We start from the raw sequence: 20,123 nt of genomic DNA, 5'->3' as shown, positions 1-20,123 counted from the left end.
TTAACCCCTCTCCCATGCTGGGCACCTCTCTGTGCACGCAGTGCTTTGCCCCTCACACCCTTCCTACTTTTTTTAGGAGCAATCTCAACGTCTGCTGGAATGCAGCCTCCACGAAACATATCGTTATTCAATTTGAAACCTTCTTCAGCCAACCTAACGATAGTATCTACTTTGGGATCTTCTTCATCATCCTTCCATGAAAGGTCTTCCTCCTCAGCATCGACAACACTCTCCGGTAATATGATGGGAGCAACATGAGCCTGTTCATAACACGTATACACAATGGGGTTAGCAGTTACAAATGTTGTTATGAAACAAAGCTGATATCAGGTTATGATAATATCAGACTATCATGTTATCAGTCGACGATGTTATCAGATATTGTTTCCATCAAGAAAACAATGCTCTACCCCCCACGTATCAAAAAGCTAAAAGCTTAACGAGATACCATCATTATAAAAACGTTATCACATAATGCTGGTATCCAGATAAGCTACGGTATCTGCAACTAACCAATGTAGTTACCATGTATTGAGGTTATCAGACAATGTTCCGCAGACAATGCCGTTATCGGCCAATTTATTTAACACAGATACACTAAATACTGATTGCTAATGTTGTTATCAAACAATGTTGCTATCAGCGTAAGTTGTTATCAGACTCGGATGGTTATAGAAAGTGTTCCGATCACGCAAACAATAGACTAACCCCACAAAAAAACAAAAATAAAATTCCGAAAAGCATATGGGAATTAGCATATAACATCATTATTAGATAATGATGGTATCCAGTAAAACTATGATACGAACGGATAACCAAGATTATTACCATGTACTATCGTTACCATACAATAATCATCGCATAAGGTTGCATCAGCTAATGTTTTTAACCGAGATAATAATCATTATAATAAACTGATGAAATTGATAGTTACAGATAAACGAAATATAATGGTTCAGAACACAAGGAATCATCTAATGCATTTCAAATATATTTCTTTGGTGTTACCAAGCATAAACGGAACCGCCTGGCATCGCGGGGCTTCATCTTCCTCCTCTGATTCAGAACACAAGGAATCATCTAATGCAGGTCCCTCTTGGATAGAAAGGGCTGCTTGCAAAACCACAAGTTGGAGAGCATATAATAGACCATGAACAGACACAGACGTCGTTGCCAGCTGGGGTAGATCTCTCTCTTTAATTGATGTCATCATCATCTCAAACGACTTCCTCCCTCACGGATATGAAGTAAATGCCTCCAGGCTCTCAGCCATTTCGGCATGTTCCTTAAAAATCTTTGGGGTGATGAGATGTAGGTAGCAAAAAACCGTCGACGAGTGCCAGGTAAGCAAAACGAAGCCTCATACAACTATCCGTAACTGTTTTCTTCTTCAGCATGTTTATAACCCTATCCGCGGTTACATCATCCTCGAGTCCGAATAGGGTGCTGTAAACTGGAATTTGTTTTCCGGCGGTCCCTCTCCTCTTTTTCTTCTAAACGGTCGAGAACTTACTACAACGCATCCCTGTTACTAGTTTGAATTCGCGAAGGGACAAGCGAATAGGAGTGCCCGCAAAAACAACCCAGATCTCGTTTGATTTTGAAACAGAGAGTTGCCTACGCAGTAGAAACAATCCAAAAGTAGCCGACCAGCTTGGTCTGTTCGAGAAATCGAAAAGAGATCCAAGCGGGGAATCCCTAGTTGTATGAATCTCATTCCGATCCAATGCATCTATGATAACCATTAGTGTTTTGAACTTGTAGTACACATTAGCCCTCTCGCCCAGTGGTTCTTCTCCTTGTGCAATCAATCGATCCGGTAACTCAACAGCATCCATCTAAACCCTAAATAAAAAACAAATAGACTTATTCAGAAACGCAAACTTGTATTGAATCGTCGAATTATAGACAACAACGTTAAATACGAAAAACCGCTTACCAAAAAAACACTACGGCCGGATCTGTTAATTTCCTCGACAATAAGCTACTTGATTCGGCGATTTCTTCTTGGTGAGTTTTTGAATAGATCTTGATAAGTAGGTTAAATGTAATAGTATCCGATGATATATAACGAAACTAAACGCCGTTTGGACTTTCACAACTGCAGGAAATCTTAAATGTTCCTTTTTAGTAGATAACGCCAGCTATGACACTACAATCCCCCACATATCTATCACTTAAATCTTCTGACACCCAGAATCTAAAAATAAAAAAAGATCTTTTCATTTATCTGCACATGCATGCGTAGTAGGGATAAAAGGATGATAAATATATGTACAATACAACGGGAATAGTATTTTTTGTGTCAGTTAATTACGAAGTAGTCTCATGGTACATATTGCAATTTCCTTTATTTTATTCATTCTTTTTCTCTCTCATCTAATCTCACCTTTACTTTTTTTTTCTAATTCCCGACACTTTTTCACTTTTTATTTTCTTTCACTTCTTCTTTTACCTTTGTTTTTTTTATTACAACTCTATTAATTTTTTTGGAAATTTAAATATAGTGGTGGACAAATTTACACTATATATAGACAAAATAAATCTCGTCCACAAATATGAAAATGCACAATATTGAAGTTTTTGGTAGACAACATTGAAATTTTTATGGACAACTTTCATATTCTTAGAAATTAAACAAGTTATATGAGTTATTCGAAATAAATAAATTGTTGTGAATAATTTAAACAATTTTTAAACAACTTTTGGTGAACAACATTGAGTTTTTCAATGGACAACATTGAAATTTACGATGGACAATTTTAATACTCTTACATATTAGACAAGTCATATGGGTTCTCCCAAATTGTATTGGCGGACAAAAATTTGAAACCAAAAAACTTACTAAATTTGGTAGACAAAAGTTATTGTCAACGAAGTTTGTCTCTTAGCTATTTGTCTTTTTGCACTTTGATTCTTTCTTTTAAATGTCAATACTGTCAGTATCATGTGTTTTTCAATGTGGTAGAATGAAAAAGTTTTAAACGAAACGTGGTAGTTTTGATTAAATTCTCTTAAAAAAATTCATTCAAACATCATTTTTCATCTCGTTTCAGTTGGATCATTTGAATGCATAAACGAACATAGCCTACCCATTGGCAAAAACCAAAAAAAAACAATTTGCTAATCATTTGAGAAAATAATACATTAAGATGAGTAATTTGGTAAAAAAGCCATTCACACTAATACTAAGCAAAATGCTTCTTCAAGCCTATGTGATTGATGATTTTCTCTATAGGTTCTTTTGTCTTTCTTCTGCTAGCCGTAGAAATCAAGCTCTGCCTTCTTCAGTACACATGAAACTGTTTCAAAGAACTCTGTTTCACTTTCCTTCACTTCCTCGAGAGTCTTAGCCTCATGTTCATCCGCCTATCATAACGTAGCATACCTCAAAATTAAACCCGACCAAACCGACGAATTCATTTTAATGATTTCAAGCTATTGTCATTAAGCAAAAAAAACAAACCTCTTTAAACTTCAAAAGAATCAAGTTCGAGACTGTTGCTGGCTTCTTTGCATCCCATCTGATTAATCATAATACCACATTATATTTTTTTTGTCGGATTTCCATTGAACTTATTACGACCTGTGAAGTAAAAGGAGTGAATCCACATACCTTACGAGCATCAACTCATTCATGGCTCGCCACATTCCTCTCCCAACATCTTTTGCAGTCTCATCTCTAGCACTTCGTCCGTGCCACAACTCTTTCACTACGTACATCACTTCCTCCACATCCACCTGCAGAAAACAAAAGGAGATAACATTCTAGTCATTTTCAGGAAATGGACCAAAGTTTTAGAAGAATTCTCAAGAACCTGCTTTAACTTAGAAGCAGTTTTCAAGTGTCACATAAATCTCAGTTACTGTTAGTCTTCCTATTAGTCTTTTTCTTTACAATTTATAGCGATAAGACCACTAAGACTAATCAGAATACCTCTACTTCTGCAGATGTGCCATAAATTGTCTCCTCATGCTCAATAAGGCGGTTATGCAGCAATCGATAATGATCCAAATCTAGATTTACAATAGGCTCCATCTGAACTTGTACACCTGCAAGTTGTGTAATAACATAGGAGGCCATAATTTGTCCAAAAATAGCAGGGATGCTTCCAAGTACAGGAATTATCCGAACACGAAAGCCAGGTACTACCTGAAAATCACAAGCAAGATATAAGATCAATGACAAATATAAAGACTGGACATAGATGTTCAGTGTTCCAAGAACTGAAATTAGTTACTTGATAATCTGAGGGATTCTCGTCTTCCCCATTTGGTCTTTTAAAGGGAAGCAACTTCGCTTTTGGTTTTTCCAGGGAAAACACAACAGGAATGCCTCCTTCAATGCCATGTTCTCTCCTCAATCTGTGTCTTACCTGAAAAATCAAGAACCACGTAAGAGATCAAAAGTGTGTAGTAGTGTTGAGACCCGAAGATCATCAATTATGTATACTATCCATCTGATGAATGCCTTTTATTAGAGGAAAGAGTTAGAATTGTTACAGAACGAGATAATGGGTCAATTGTTGACTCTCTAATATCAGCCACTCTGATTCTTGTTGGGTCAGCTCTAGAACCAGCACCAGTTGCACACAGAACTTTCAAACCCCTCTTAACGCAAGCAGCCAAAAGTCCCACCTAACATTATATTTGAAACGAGACCAAAATATCAGTGTGCCTCACATGTCTAAACCTGAGGAACTTCTCAAACACAAGGAATGCTATAATCTAAAGCACTATTGGAAGTAGATGGATTAACTCATGTACCTTTGTATCGATGTTGTCAATGCAGTCCAAAACAAAATCTGGGTTGCCTGAAAGTATTTCTGCTTCAGAAGATGAGTCATAGAGCATCACCTTGGCTTCTATATGGCATTCAGGAAAGATTGAAGAGAAATGTTTCTTGAGACATATAGCTTTCGGAATACCAACATCTGCTCGTGTTGCAACAGCGTGTCGATTTAATGATGAAAGCGAGACCTTCTCATGTTCATGGAATTAAGAATACTTATGAATATATATGTAAGAAAAAAAAACACAAGATTCTCTGTGATGCTTGGAAGGAATTAAGTGAATCAAATTTATCTAAAACAGACCTTAAATCTATATAATGAAGTTAAAGAAATAACCAATGATACCTGGTCAAAGTCAACCAGGAGGAGCTTCCCAACACCTGACCTCAAGAGCATAGATGCAGCATGACTCCCTACACCTCCAAGTCCAATCACCACAACATATGATCCAGTGACTTTACGCTGAGACTCGAGATCGAAAAACTGGATATTCCTGAACATAAAAAAACATTTAGAATCAAGGAAAATCAATATAGCATCAGGTAATGTGTTGAACATCAGCACAAAAAGGTTCACACATTATAAGCATAGTATGATTTAACAAGGCACAAGATGATTTCAATTTAATCTTTCGCTTGTGCCTTCTAACATTGACAGAAAATACCATAACTTGTATCTCTTTAGTATCACAAGACTTTTCAAGAAAAATTACTTTACTCTTGAGATTGACTCAAGATCGAAAAACAAGATATTCCTTTAAGAGACAAATTAGCATAAACATTTAGAATCAACATAACATCATGCAATGTGCTTAACTTAAATACAAAGAGACTCAGACATCACAACATATTGCCTTAGCAAAGGTAAAAAGTAGATTTGCTTGAACAAACCAATACTTTCAGAAAGATCATAGCTTCTGTCTCTTACGAATCAGCTAAAGTTTGGTAATATGGGTTTACTAAAAGTCCTCCAAAAACAATAATTTTCATTGCAACAAAGATTAAAAAGGGTACCTGGTTAAATGTTCAGAAACAATTTCATCATTCAAAAGATCCTGACCATTAGCTGCAGTAACAGGTCTTGTCTCAGACTCAATACCGTTTCCTGCAACTAACACCAATTTAACCAAAACATAGTAATCGAAATCTGTTTTTTTTTTTGGGTTTATGATATCCAAAGAAACAAAAGTTACAAAATCACAAGTACCTAGGAAGTTAGTTACTGGGTTTTCATCGTGCTGCTTCACTGAGCTCCTGCAAGTAAAGAAAGCGAATCAGCTTTCAATTTTGTCGAAACTGCTATAGGATTTAGAGGTTCTGTAACACGAAATTGAGAGTCTTGAGGTTATAATTGCCTGGAGAGAAGTTTAAGGAGAGCGACGGTGGAGAAGGATCCGATAAGAGCTCCGGCTCCGACGAGACTCAGATACTTTAGTTTCTCCTCCATTACCGTTAACTTACCTTGTCTTTCCCAGCGAATCGTGATTAAAAAGTTTTATGAATGGGGTTTAGGGTTTATTACACACATCAACGAAACTTTTAGAATCTATTCCGATATTTACATACTTTCGGTTCAATTTGGTTCATCCCAGCTCGGTTTGGTTTCATAAAGGCTGCACCTTCGGATACCTGTTCGGATTTTGGATAGAATATTTTGGATATTCAGATTTAAAGGTATAGAGCCCGTTTGGGTAATTTTAGATTTGGATCAAATATTTTTGGGTTTGGATTCAGATTACTAGAAGTTTAAAATTTGTCTAAATTACTCAAAAATATCCAAACTATCTATAAACCTCGAATAGTTTTTACTCAAATTTACGGAAAAAAATAACTTAACTACTCTAAAATATAAAAAATTCTAAATATTTTGGACACTTAGATTATTACAAATATAAATATTATTAATATATTATTGCTAGATAATTATATTGTGGTGGGTATATTAATATACTTGTTCGGATTCGTGTTTGGATCAGGTTTGGTTTCGAATTTTTGGATCTTGAGAATTGAGAGATAAAAACCGTTTAAGTATTTTCAAATTACGTGATTAGAGTTTGGATCGGATCGGATCCTCACATTCGGATAATTTGCCCAAGATTTCATACACCACAAAAATGAAACAAGGAAGGTGAACAAATTATTTTAGATGCTCAATTACATGTTGTTTGAACATAAATTATTTTTTACTTTTACATAAAGTTATCTTCTTCTCACTTTAATATAATCCCAGGACCTCCAAAATATATGATATGTCCGACCGGTAACCCTGAATATAAATCCTCGTATACTTTATAACCATGATTGTTGTCCGAGTATGTCTCTATATTCTTCACCATCCGGTCGATATTAAAATTCTCGTCGACCGTAGTTATATTACAGATATGTGCATCGAACTTTGGATCCAACAAAGGAAAATACCCATTCCCCATTTGAGGACCAGGCAATAATGCACTATATGCTTCTCCTCCCCATTCAATATTGTTTGCCATACTCTGTTGAAATAGTTTTGCCGGCCAATACCCAATATATATTCCTCCAAACTCAAGCCGTCAGTTACCATTTCCTTTATCCTTTCATGATCAATATCAATATCAATATCTAACATCTTGTTGAGTTATACAAAATGGAGAAGAAATTAATAACAAGCAAACCTTGAGTAAGCTATATGTATCATAAGCACTTGTTTTAGAGCCGCGAACAGTAGGAGGACCTCGAAGCACACCAAGAGGAATATCTGAACGGACTACTACCATTCCAGCTGGACACAAAGTATTATAACACTTGTTTTGACCTGCCTGTATGATTCTATATATCGTTATGCATGCCTAGCTTATGATTATATAGTACAACAACAAAAAAAAGGTTCAATAATATACATACGAGATGAGATAACATGGATAGAAAATTGATATGACGGAAAATATGAACTATGTAAAAAAAAAAGATGGACAAAAAAACTTTGAAGAAATAGTATGTGTAAGCAATTAACTTACTTTTGTATAAACAAAACTTCTTGGTTGGTTGTCAGGGTATAAATCTGGATTAATCTGAAATGTAATTATATTTCTGTTAATAATATATAAGTCAGTATTCTAGATCGGTATACAATTATAAAAAAACCAACTTATCATGATTTTTTTTCTTTTTTTTTTGGCCAAAACCAATTTATCGTGATTTTTAATTTTGATAATTAAGTGAAAAATATAATTAATTAAATATAACATGTGAAAACAAACTTACAGTCCATCCAGCTTGAATATAATCTTCTCCGATCTGAACAAGCATACGAGCAGAACTAAATTGTGGATATTTAACTTCAGGATCATTTACAGATACAACCATTGATGCTCCATTATAGTTTTTCCTTTCTCCTTTCTTGGTACGAGCCACCGCAAACTAGTCATCATCACCATGATCATAATCAACTTTTGTTGTATATATGAGTTTGATAAAAAAAAAAGTTATATACCGTGCGTCATTTAAAATAACAAAGAACATAAAATAAAGATTAGTGCGCAGTTGTATAAAATTTATATACATTAAAAAAATGCAATGGAAAAGGAAAAAAATGTTAAACATCTTATAAAACATAACAGAAAGAGTACTACTTACTTACATGATGTTGTTCATTATCTACACTATATTGATTATAAGTGAAGTTCCAGGAACCTCTGGGCTTATATTTGTCAGGATGCGAATTTAGTCTCAAGAGTTTGTCTTTAGTGACTCTTTGTATGGGTATAGTATCTAAAGGACACCCTACACCATTTTCCCACAGAAAACCGAATTTTTTATCATTTAACTCTTTTGGTTTTGAATTATGCATCTACATTTTAAAAATAAATTATGTATTAGTGAAAAATAAGAAATTAATTAATGGTAAAATTAGGATATTTCTTTGTAGTCACAAATATTAAATTTATTATATACTTTGTAGCGGAATAAGTGATTTTTCATCGTTGGATGATCAAACGCTGGTTGTTTGTAAAAATCCACACATTCATAGGTATCTCCATGTACAGTCTATCATCCATTAAAAATGAAATTAGAAAATACTTAATAAACTTCATATAATTAATAAATATTGTGCTAAACAATAGTAAGATTAAATTAAACAAACTTTGATTATTTTAGCAGCATCTTCGTTGACAAATTTAAGTTGTTTTTCCAATGTTTCTGCATCCACAAAACGATTATTGAGACTCGCCAGGTCACTGAAACATAGAATATAACTTATCAAACATATCAACATCTTTGAACCACTTAATCCGTAAGTTCTACGAAAAAGTGTTAAGCTGACAATCAAATAGTCAAGGGAGATTTATAGGAAAAGAAATATATAATAATATCAAAAGTAGTGAGACAAAGAGACTTATAAAGAACACTAATTAATGTTTTCTAGATGCATGTGGTTTCTTTTCATCAAAGTTTAACTATATAATTAACTCATTTAACTATTATTAAGTGTCTTATAAACTTATCTCTATATATAATTATTATTATATAATAATAGCTTTATAAAAGAAAGAATTAAATGAGAGAAAATGAAACATAAATAATTTTAATGTTGTTGACAAAAAAAATAATAAGAAGAAATTTTAATGTTCACTAGATATGTTTAATTAATTTTTAGAAAAGTTTCAACTATGTAATTAACTCATACTCCCTCCGTATCACTTAAAAATGATGTTTTAGCGACTTTTTTTTTGTATATTAATTTAAATGATGTTTTTAATTTTCTATGTGATAACATCCTATTTTTACTCATTTTAGCTATAGTTTTCTAAGGGTTTTTTATGAAGTGTTTAGGATTATTTCAAACCTGAAAGGATGATTTCCAAGTATATATTTTTAGATTCAAGGAGGTTTCATAGGTTTAAAGGCAAAAGGTACCAAAAAGAGAGCAAAACACATTTTTAGATAGTTTCGGAGCCTGATGTTACGGCCAACTTTTGAAAAGCTTACCAATAACCAAAATGAACGTTCTTGGTTTCTAGAAAGCTAGAAAAGTCTTGTTTCACCTCCAATTGGAATAATAAGTTACACTCATCTCTCAAAACATGTCGCAGACACGCCAGAAGATGTGTGACCGTCGGAAGCTTCTTGTCCACACCAGCCACAGGATCCGTGATCGCTCTCCTCCCTACACCACACACCGGTCACAGCCCACGTGACCGGTCCAGAAGCCTGCATCTTGCCCTAAAACGCTGAGTTTCGACAATAGAAGCCTTAAACCGATTTCCTATACCCCGAAGCTTAGATACTTGTTTTAACTTAGGTTTTCGGTGTGCATTCGCCAGCCCCCCAAGGAAAGACGACCGGAGAGACACCAGCAACCTTCACCACCTCCTCGTGGCCGTTCGAAGTTTGTTCATACCGTCGTTCATTTCCGAAGTCATCACTCATCACCATCACTTCTTTTTTTTTTTTGGACAAATAGTCACCATCACTTCACTTCTAGTCACTAATCTTCTCTTGTTTCTGTTTTTTACTTGTTTAAGAGAGAAAAATCACCAACTCTTTATCACAGTGAAGATCTTCAACTCTTTTTGTACTCATATTTTTTTATGCATTCTCTTATATCTATGGTTTTGATTTGCTTGAATATGTGTTAGTAGTTAATTTGGTGTAAGGGTTTTCAAAGGCGACTCATGGATTGTTAACTAGGGTGTTTAGATTCGAATTTGTTTGTTTATGATCTCCATCTAGGTTTATCTTTGCTGCTTACTGCTTGATTGACATGTCAACCTAGCTACTACTTTTAGGATAGATCTGCTTTCCGAAGGTTTGATGAGTTGCCTAAAAGTAATCTAGATGAGGAAAACGTCATAACCTGCGAAAGTTGAGTTATGAAGCCTTGTAAACACATTGAGTTGGATTGTTACAGATGTATTACTCTTGATTACTTACGGAAATAAAGTAATTTAGGTTGTTTAGACATAGTGACTGGTGCTATGGTATAGACTTATCTCTTAATCGAAATTTGCGTTCTTGAACATAAATTTACTTTAGAGGTTTGAATAGGATGACTTTAGTTATCAACATTTATAGAAAAAAAAAAAGAGGTTGTACGTACAAAAAGTAACAAATATGTATGTCGAAGCTGAGAAAACATCTGTAAGGTATTTTTCTGAAAATTGTCTAATGATTCAGTATAGTATAAACCAAATGACTTGGTTGGAAAAGAGAAAGTGACATAATAAGAAAATATACAAAATAGTTATCCAAAAAGATACTAGAAGTTTTTAAAATAGATGTAAAACTATGGAGTCTGTTTCCGACAATATAGAAAATATCTGGAATTCTTAAAATGATCTAAAATAACTCGTCAGGTCTACCCAACCAATCATGGCATACTATTTTGGGACTGAGAGTAATAATATAAATCACAATTAGAGTTATAACTTATAACCAAATCGGTGATGCTATTCCTTTTTTTTTTCTAATCATATCAAAATTCGTAAATGCAATCACAAAGTTGAAATTGAACTTATTTTAGGTAATACAACTGGTCAAAAAAGTTTAATTCACAAGGGATCGCTTCACTTTAGAAACCAACTAAATCCTTTTAGAATTTGCATTGTCTGTAGCAATCACAATGATTAGAACAAATGATAAGGTAGAGATTGTATGTATTCATCGCCATGCCGGAAATTCATCTAAGCAAAGGCAATCAAAAAGAGTCCTACTAAGAACAATACAAGATGCCACAAAGCATCCAATTAACACTGCAATGTTTCGCATCTAACAATGTGCTTATTGCAAATTGCTTATAGATTTCAGCGCAAGCTAAACCGAGATTTAGTGGTACTCGGCTTAAACAAAAGGTCTCGGTAAAGAGGAGAGCAAACCAAGAATCAGTACCTTTATTTTTGCAAAAGAGGAAAAAAATGAGAAAACATAGCAAGTTAAAAAAGCTCTCACTTCTTCAAGAGCACGGCACTGCACTGCGCCATGATCTTTGATGCTCTTGTGATCGAGTTTGTCATGTAAAAGTTCTCAACAGCGGGTTGGAACGGTGTTGTGCTCATTGTCTCCTTGCACTCAGGCTTCAATGTAGGCCCAAAAGCAGCTGGCTCTCGCTCATCTGTGTTGACCAGATTTGGTGCGACGTTCTTGATTCTTGATCTAACACCTTCAATTGAGTTGTATGGAAGCTTCACACCTGAGATCTCTGACAATGCTCTGACAATCTTCCAGTCATCTCTTGCATCACCAACGGTTGGAACAGCGGGAACAGTCTGTTGAGTAAATCCTTCTGTGTTTTCATAGGTTCCTTCTTTCTCGGTGAAGGCCGATGCAGGGAGGATTACGTTTGCACGGTAAACCGCTTTGTCTCCATGGTGGCCTTGATAAACCACGAAGGCGTCTTTAGGAATCTTGTCAACATCTACATCGTCTGCTCCCATCAAGTAGACGAATTTTGCAGACTCGAGGGCTTTGGCGGACTGTTGAATGAGACCGAGATCAAGAGCAGCCGCTTGAGCAGCATACAGAAGGAGAAAGTTGAGACCGTTCCAGTCTGGTCGGACGACATTGTTGGCTTGTGCAATGGATTCAACAGAAGAGAGGATGGCATTTTTATCAGTTCTGTTGAAGAGCCCAGCACCAACAATGATTGCAGGGTTTTTGGCGTTCTTGAGTGCCGTACAGAATGGGTGCCGTCCCTCAGCAATTTCCTTAAGAGTATCAGGCCCAGTCCCGAGGTGTTTGCAGTCGTAGTTGAACTCTGCAGGTGGACCAACGTATCCAACCTTGGCATTCGATGCACGGACTGTCTTGCAGATCCTAGCATTCACCATTGCAGCTTCAACCCTTGGCTGGTAAAAATAGACAGAAAACAGGTGAATATACCGCTAATAAAACTGCACAAGGTTGATATCTTAAAGAGCAATTTTAGCTTAGGAGAAACTAGCAGCCTGAACATGTGTAGCATTGACCCGCATCAGAAATGTAAATCATAAACAAAATTTTAACATCTAATCTGGTTTTAGAAACCTATGCATTCCTTAAATTAATATGCACAGAAACTTTAGTCACACCACCAAATTAGGTTACACAATTTTTTTTTTTTCTGTGTCATTGATCCAAATCACAAGTGTCTATGTAATCTAGTTCTCGTAACCTTGCAAAGAGACAGGGTGAAAACTCACCTGGGTGCCAACTAGAAGGAAGAGATCGGCGTTCTCAAGTCCGCTGATGCTAGTGTTCATCAAATAACTGTACCTAAGATCAGCATCAACACCAACAGCTGTTCCTTCACACCAGACATTGTCTGAACCCATTCTATTAACAAAGTCCTTCAATACCATCATGGATTCTGCATCAGATAGCTGGCCTGCTACTCCAACAATCTCATCTGGCTTCACCTGATGAATGACATCACCCACAACAGCCAAGGCATCACGCCAGCTCACTGCCTTGAATCTTCCATCGGAATCTCGGATCATAGGGTCGCTAAGCCTTTGCCTTTTTAGGCCGTCATAACAGAATCGGGTTTTGTCAGATATCCATTCTTCATTAATATCCTGAATAAAAAAATTCATAAGTACAACATCCAACAAAATACTTATACGGTATAGCGATTTTGAACAAAAAAAACAATTGACATACCTCATTAAGACGTGGAATGATACGCATCACTTCTGGTCCTCTACTATCAACACGGATGTTGGACCCAACGGCATCACTAACATCAATGGTTTCTGTTGCCTTCAATTCCCAGTTTCTGGCTTTAAAGGCAAAGGGCTTTGAGGTCAAGGCTCCCACGGGACAGATGTCTATAACGTTTCCAGAGAGTTCACTAGTCATAAGCTTCTCAACATAAGTTCCAATTTCTTCTCCACTACCACGACCTAGCATGCCAAGATCCTGAACCCCAGCAACTTCTGAAGCAAACCGTACACACCTACAAAGACATTATAGAAACATAACCTAATCAATAGGATAGTATAATGTATCACAGCAACTAAAATATCACACTTTTAAGCAAACTCTTTAAGTAACCTTGTACACTGGATACACCGAGTCATAACAGTCTTCACAAGAGGACCAAGGTTTTTATCAACAACAGATCTTTTCATCTCAGTGAAACGGCCTCTGTCAGATCCAAAAGCCATAGACTGATCCTGAAGATCACACTCTCCTCCCTGGTCACATATAGGACAATCCAGAGGATGATTCATCAACAAGAATTCCATCACTCCCTCCCTCGCCTTCTTCGCTATTGGTGTATCAGTCTTAATTTTCATCCCTATTAACAAGAAAAATCTTAATTTCATCATCATCATCAAACAAAACCCAACAAAAATTGGAATAGAAATGAAACAATAGCACAAAATCCCAATTTCTTCTACCAATCAAACGATCAAATCAAAAAAATTCCCACAAATCCGAAATCAAAAGCTTAAATGAACAAACCGGGAAGAGCGGGCATGGCACACGACGCCACAGGCTTGGGAGATTTCTCGACCTCAACAAGACACATCCTGCAATTTCCAGCAATAGACAAACGAGAATGATAACAAAACCTCGGGATATCAACTCCGGCGACCTCACAAGCCTGAAGAACTGTGAATCCTTTAGGGACTTTGACCGCGTAACCATCAACAAAGACCTCGATCGCATCCTCGGGATTCGAGAAATGGACGCGTGCTCCACCGATAGGGTTCCTAGGAGGGAGAATCTGTGTCGGCGGCTCGGGCTCAGAGACAGCGGCGGATTCAGGAGATTGGAGCTCTGGTTTGGAGACGATGGTGCGGAGGAAGAAATTGGAGCGTTGGGATTGAAGAAGACGAGAAGCTGGTCGAATGGTTCGAGAAGCTAAGATGCCTAAACCCATGGCGTTGTGGATCTGTATCGTCCTCTACTTGTTATTCTTCTTCTTCTTCTTTCGTCTATGTGTGTATTTCTCGATCTTGTTGTGAGAACTCCTGAAGCATTTGTGAGGGAGGAAGAGACACGATTGAGTGTGTTTTGGGCTTTATGGGCTTTCATTTTGGATATTCAAATTGGGCTTACATTGAACCAAGAACTAAGCTACTTGGATTTTTTTTTTTTTTTTTTTTTTTTTTNTTTTTTGTTAAGAACCATTGGGCCACCCTTATACTTGCTCTTATGATCAAATCCGCTATTTTCAATCTTTTGTATCTTAAAGTCAAGTCCGACTGTCTCAAAATTATGTTCAAATCTTTTCTTTTAAACGAACTTTAGATAGAAATTCAAATATAAACTTTATTGGCCGGAAACAAAAAAACTCTTTTGTAGAAATTTTTAAATTTAGGACTTTTATAGCTAATGATTATCTTTGTAAAAAGAACTTGTGCTATTGCGCCTTGAGCACATGCCCTATAACGAATCTGTTAACATGAACGCCAATACGAATTTTATTTTTTTGCCATTATTAATTTTTATGAAATTTTAAGATTTTTGTCGCATGCAAAACTGGCTATAGTTAAGATGCTAATAATTCATATATAATTGCATTACAGCCGTTTACTTTGTATATAATTAAGTAGAGTAGTAAACCTCTAATCAACCATTAGAATTATTAGCCCGAAAGAATTTTACGTCAATGTACCTATCAAACATTATAATTCAGACAAAGACAACTTAAAAATGGTTATAAATGATGACTATTTTAAACATCTCAACGTCGTCTATTTAAATAAGAGAAGAAACAGGATTAACAATACCAATGCTGCCTCGGTTAAGGTTTACGTGTAAGAATTAGTTTATTTTCCTAATTTGTTTTAGGTTTACGTGTAAGTATCATTATCAGTGATATTGTTCTTAATCTGAGTTTGGAATTGACAACCAAAAGAAAATGAAACAAAATTACATTAGCTTTTAAATTATTTTCTTACATTACAGGCAGACATGACGAGAATAATTTAATTTGGTAGTTCTAATTACAAGCTTACATAAGCTTTAATATAGTAATTTATATATCAAACAGATCATATGGATTATATAGATTAAGTGCAGATTATGCAATTTAAATATAATGTTTGTATAAAAAAATAAAAATAAATGGTTTTAAATTGTGAAAAAGGCAACACAAATTTACCATAAAGTCTAAATAAAATATTATATATAGTAATATACATATAATATATATATATATATATATATTCTCATGTACAATTTTAAATTTAGTATCTAAATTTTAGGGATTTTTACTAAATATGCCACATTTTTTATAAAAGTTTTGGGAAATGCCACATTTGCTTCATCTTACAAAAAAATGCTATATTTTTACTGTTTACATGTGATTAAAAGACAAAAATACCCTTGTATGAAAGAGAATTATTATCGTGGACGAGATATGATGGACAAGTTATTAGAGTAAATCAGAGACTTGTACACGAATTCCATTTTAATAACTTGTCTATGAGAATTATATTATCGAAGATATCCATGAGTTCAAATTAGTTATCCATGTTATTAAAGATAAGTTGTCTATGAAAGATAATTAGAAAAAAAAGGGTAAAGTTGTCGAGATGATGGACAAAAAGAAGATGGTGGACCAAAAGAAGATATCAAGGATGATAGACCAAAAGAGGATGATGTAGATGAGAGTGGACCAAAAGATGATATGGAGGATTGGGTTTCTCACCAATCCTTCTCCATATCATCTTCTTCATCATCCGCATCTTGTCCATCATCCCATCTTGTTCATCATTTGCATCTTATCTATCATCCGCATATTGTCTATCATCGACATCTTGTCTATCATCGACATCTTGTCTATCATCTGCATCTTGTCTATCATCCGCATCTTGTCCAACATCCATATATTGTCTATCAACAGCATATTGTTCATCGCAAGGCATTATATCTTGGGAATTTGGCTAAGAATGTCATTTTGTTCAAAATATTTTTTAGAAATGCTAGTTTGCTTATTCCTTTCTGCAAAATGCAAGTTTCTCTTGTTTAGGGATGGAGAAAATGACGAAAGTATCATTTTGTTAAAAGAGGTGAAGAGAAGGTGATGCGACTCCGGACTACGGTCGTGAACCACGGACTTACGGACGGAGCAAACTCAGCGGAACGATTCGGAAGTGTGACGCGGTTGGACCGTGAACGAATGATATCGGCGGATGGGGCGACGTACGGAAAGAAACGACACCAAGGAACGACAAGAACGGACGAAGAGAGATTCGCGAGGAGATGCTCGACTCGTTTGGCTCTCGGATAGATGGGGATAGAGGTGGAATGAGGTAGCGACACACAAGGGATGGTTCTCCTTGCGATACGGCCAAACTAGCAGCTAACGAACCCGGTTCGTGCAGCTTCTAGGGTTTCGTTTCAATCACTGAAAACGAGAGAGAAAGATAACTTCTTGTTCTTTATTATTGATAGTCTACCTTTACATGATAAGGTCTAGGCCCTTTATATAGGGTGGCTTACATAAGGGGACTCTCAAAACCCTAAACACGTGGGTAAAACTAAAACGCAGCGTCCAGGAAATAGTTTTAAAAGACAACGGTCATAAGCGAAATTAAACTAAGGATAGAATGGACACGTGGCCGAAGTGGTCCTTGGCCATGGCCATGCACTAGGGATCATAGCCTCATTAAAACCCCCTTGGTAAACCCATTGGGAAAAATCCAAGGTGGGAAAAAGAGTACTAATTCCCCTAATGACTTGGAGGTCTTCACCCTTGGGTGATGGTGAAGACCGTTAGAAGAGCCTCGGTCGGCTGTCCGTTGGGTCCGTGATCAAGCGTCTCTTGTTCTTGAACGAAGGCTTGGGCAAAAATGAGGCACTTCTTCCTTGCGGTCCTAGATGCGGTCCGGCTCCTTGTTGTAGCTCCGGGCATCAGGTTCGGTGCTTGGGTTGAGGGCCGTCTAGTTCCGGACGCAGTCGCGTCCTTGGTTCCTTGCACGCTCCGGTCCTCGTCCGTGTCCGTATGCTGGCCTTCGTCTCGGGTTCCATCAGAAGGTGTTAAAAACGAGAATGCCAAGTTGGTCGACGGATATGGATAAATCATGTTGTCTTATGGTGGAGAACCCTCTTTGTCCATTTTTTGTGGACATAATATATGTTATTTGTAGAAGGTTCTTTTGGTCCAGGAACATTGAATGACCGGAAAAAAAAGACATGGGTAAAAATTTGGAGAATGTTTTTGGGTTTACAAGGAGCTTGGGAGAAGATTAGCTTGTACACTATTGAGTGATCATGGTGAACAATTATTGTTTGGAAAGTAGCCAATAGTAAGATGGGGTAGACAACATTATAATTAGATTGTCTATGGACAAGTTTCATTAAATTGTCTCTCGGCATATTGTAATACAACATTGGTTGTACATCCATAATGAAGTCCACCGCGTGGGAAAGACATACGCGAAAAGGTAGACAAAAACATCATAAATACAATGTCCACCGTCTGGGACAGACATTCGCGGAAAGCTAGACAAAATAATAGAATTACATGTCTACCGCATGGGACGGACATCCGCAGAAATATGGTACATTATAGTAAAGGTTATCCACCTGAGTAGCTTCCTCAGGCAACAAATTACTATTGTCCCCAAACACTTCACCAGTGGCAATCGAAACGTCACCCAAACTGTTCGACGGACAACAACCATGTTAGTAAAATATTTAGTTTTTTTGTACAATAATAGACTAATGCATATTGTGTTGTTAAAAATGGTCCATCAAAGAGTGGACATCTACCTTGATTGTCTGATCTGGTGCACCAAGGCCATAGTATTTTCAGTGAGGACCCCGTCAACATTACTACAATGACGAGATATTCAGTTGTTTGTTAAGCGATATACATACATATTTTGAATAACAATTGTCACAATAAAGAATGGATGACCAAACAGATATGAACATGTGAATGGAGGACATATAAGATAGTGGTGGACATGGTTTTGATAGACATGTACTATGGTTGTTTAGTCTGGTCCACTCAAAAAGACCGAATGAAACTACAGGGGTGTACATATCTTGGCTGTTGTAACTGGTCCACTTGATGTATGACAGGTCCTGCACTTGCATCATCATCAGACTTGCATTAGGGACAAACATGTCAATGGTGGACACCTACTGTGTCTGTTGAATCTGGTCCACTAAAAAAAATAAGTGACAAAATTATAGTCGACAAACCTTGACTGGTGAAACAGGTCCAGCAGAGGCAGAACATTCCTAGTTCCTGCGTCGTCATCAGATCTGCATTGGAGACATAATAATGGGAAAAATAAACATTACTTGTTAAATATGGTTCACTAAGATAATAAGTGACATAAAAAGGGTGGACATACATAGATGGGTGGAGCAAGTCCACCTTGTCTATACCTCCCCAATGTGTGTGTCATCATCAGATCTATAATTGGGACAAATTGGCTTCTGTCACAAATGGGCCAAACCACTCACATAACAATGAATTTGGTCAAAATTGGGCAGAACTACAGGAGTTGTAGGTTGACAATAACCTTGGATATGGGTTGTTGTAAATTGGAGGGGCGTCGATTTTCTATTGAAGAAGATGATAAGACGACAGAAATGAAGAATGAAGATTTTTGAGGAGAGAGATCAATCGAAATAGTTTTGCTGTTTACGAAGCAATTAATTGGTATTTTAAATATATTTAATTAATTTTCTTTAATTTTCGAGAAAGATTGATGAAGGGTACAATGGTCTTCTTGTAGAGTGTGTGTGGTAGGCGAGAAAAGAAAATAGGGAAAATGACATTCCTTATAATATTTGCCACTGTTCATGGCAGATTCAACAAAATTCTCTTATATCTTTTTTAATGAAGGTTGTGGCAATATGGGAAAGAAGCGAACAAAGTAGCAGTTTGATTACAAAAATTCACTGTGTATGACATTTCTGTTAATTAACTCATTATTTATTTCTTTTTGCATCATTTTGTAGCTTCTAAATTAGTTTAGTAATTTATTATATAATTCTGAACTCAAAATGTGTGTATAATATGTAGAAATATTATATTTGCCAACAAAATAAACATGAGCTTTTTTATTTTATGTATGTAAAATGAAATAAAAATGAACTACCATTAACAATTTTCCTCCGGTTTGGGCAACAATTTAGAAGTTTTATTTTATTTAATGTTAGGTTGAAAAAAAAAATTAGATATGTATGCCTAAATCTAGAAAACCCTTTGAGAAAGCACTGGTAGAGAAAGATGTTTCATTTTTTTCTGTTTCTGTAATGATCATTTATGTTGCAATCCATTATTTTTTGGTATGCGGAAGTCCTCATGGTTTTTTGCAGGTAGAACAGTCTCATGGTATTCACCATTCCACTTTATAATATTTTGCTTGTCGATTTTATTTGGTAGTGATCATTTTTTTTT

General features: G+C 36.1%; 2 protein-coding genes and 1 pseudogene across 3 annotated transcripts; all 3 read right to left on the bottom strand.

Annotated features, from left to right (window-relative positions):
- Window positions 3,004-6,346, bottom strand: LOC104724115 (tRNA threonylcarbamoyladenosine dehydratase-like). 2 transcript variants are annotated; one of them, XM_010442565.2, is made up of 11 exons: window positions 6,148-6,346; window positions 6,000-6,046; window positions 5,807-5,897; window positions 5,139-5,286; window positions 4,768-4,980; window positions 4,504-4,638; window positions 4,242-4,376; window positions 3,938-4,153; window positions 3,617-3,741; window positions 3,467-3,524; window positions 3,004-3,369 (listed from the first exon to the last, which is right to left on the bottom strand). In XM_010442565.2, exons 1-11 carry the CDS (start codon window positions 6,237-6,239, stop codon window positions 3,259-3,261), a joined length of 1,371 nt encoding a protein of 456 aa, XP_010440867.1. In that variant the 5' UTR covers window positions 6,240-6,346; the 3' UTR covers window positions 3,004-3,258. The 2 variants fall into 2 exon arrangements, with proteins under 2 accessions (XP_010440867.1, XP_010440866.1); XM_010442564.2 differs by having other exon boundaries at window positions 5,807-5,903; window positions 6,148-6,345.
- LOC104728249 lies at window positions 7,003-9,082 on the bottom strand (annotated as a pseudogene).
- LOC104724114 (NADH dehydrogenase [ubiquinone] iron-sulfur protein 1, mitochondrial) lies at window positions 11,408-14,718 on the bottom strand. Its single transcript, XM_010442563.2, has 5 exons — window positions 14,213-14,718; window positions 13,799-14,045; window positions 13,406-13,700; window positions 12,946-13,320; window positions 11,408-12,612 (listed from the first exon to the last, which is right to left on the bottom strand). Exons 1-5 carry the CDS (start codon window positions 14,631-14,633, stop codon window positions 11,713-11,715), a joined length of 2,238 nt encoding a protein of 745 aa, XP_010440865.1. The 5' UTR covers window positions 14,634-14,718; the 3' UTR covers window positions 11,408-11,712.

This window comes from Camelina sativa, chromosome 11 (genome assembly GCF_000633955.1).
Source record: "Camelina sativa cultivar DH55 chromosome 11, Cs, whole genome shotgun sequence".
NCBI classification, from domain to species: domain Eukaryota; kingdom Viridiplantae; phylum Streptophyta; class Magnoliopsida; order Brassicales; family Brassicaceae; genus Camelina; species Camelina sativa.
The sequence above is the reverse complement of the archived record's forward strand: the minus strand, read 5'-3'. Positions and strand labels throughout refer to the sequence as shown.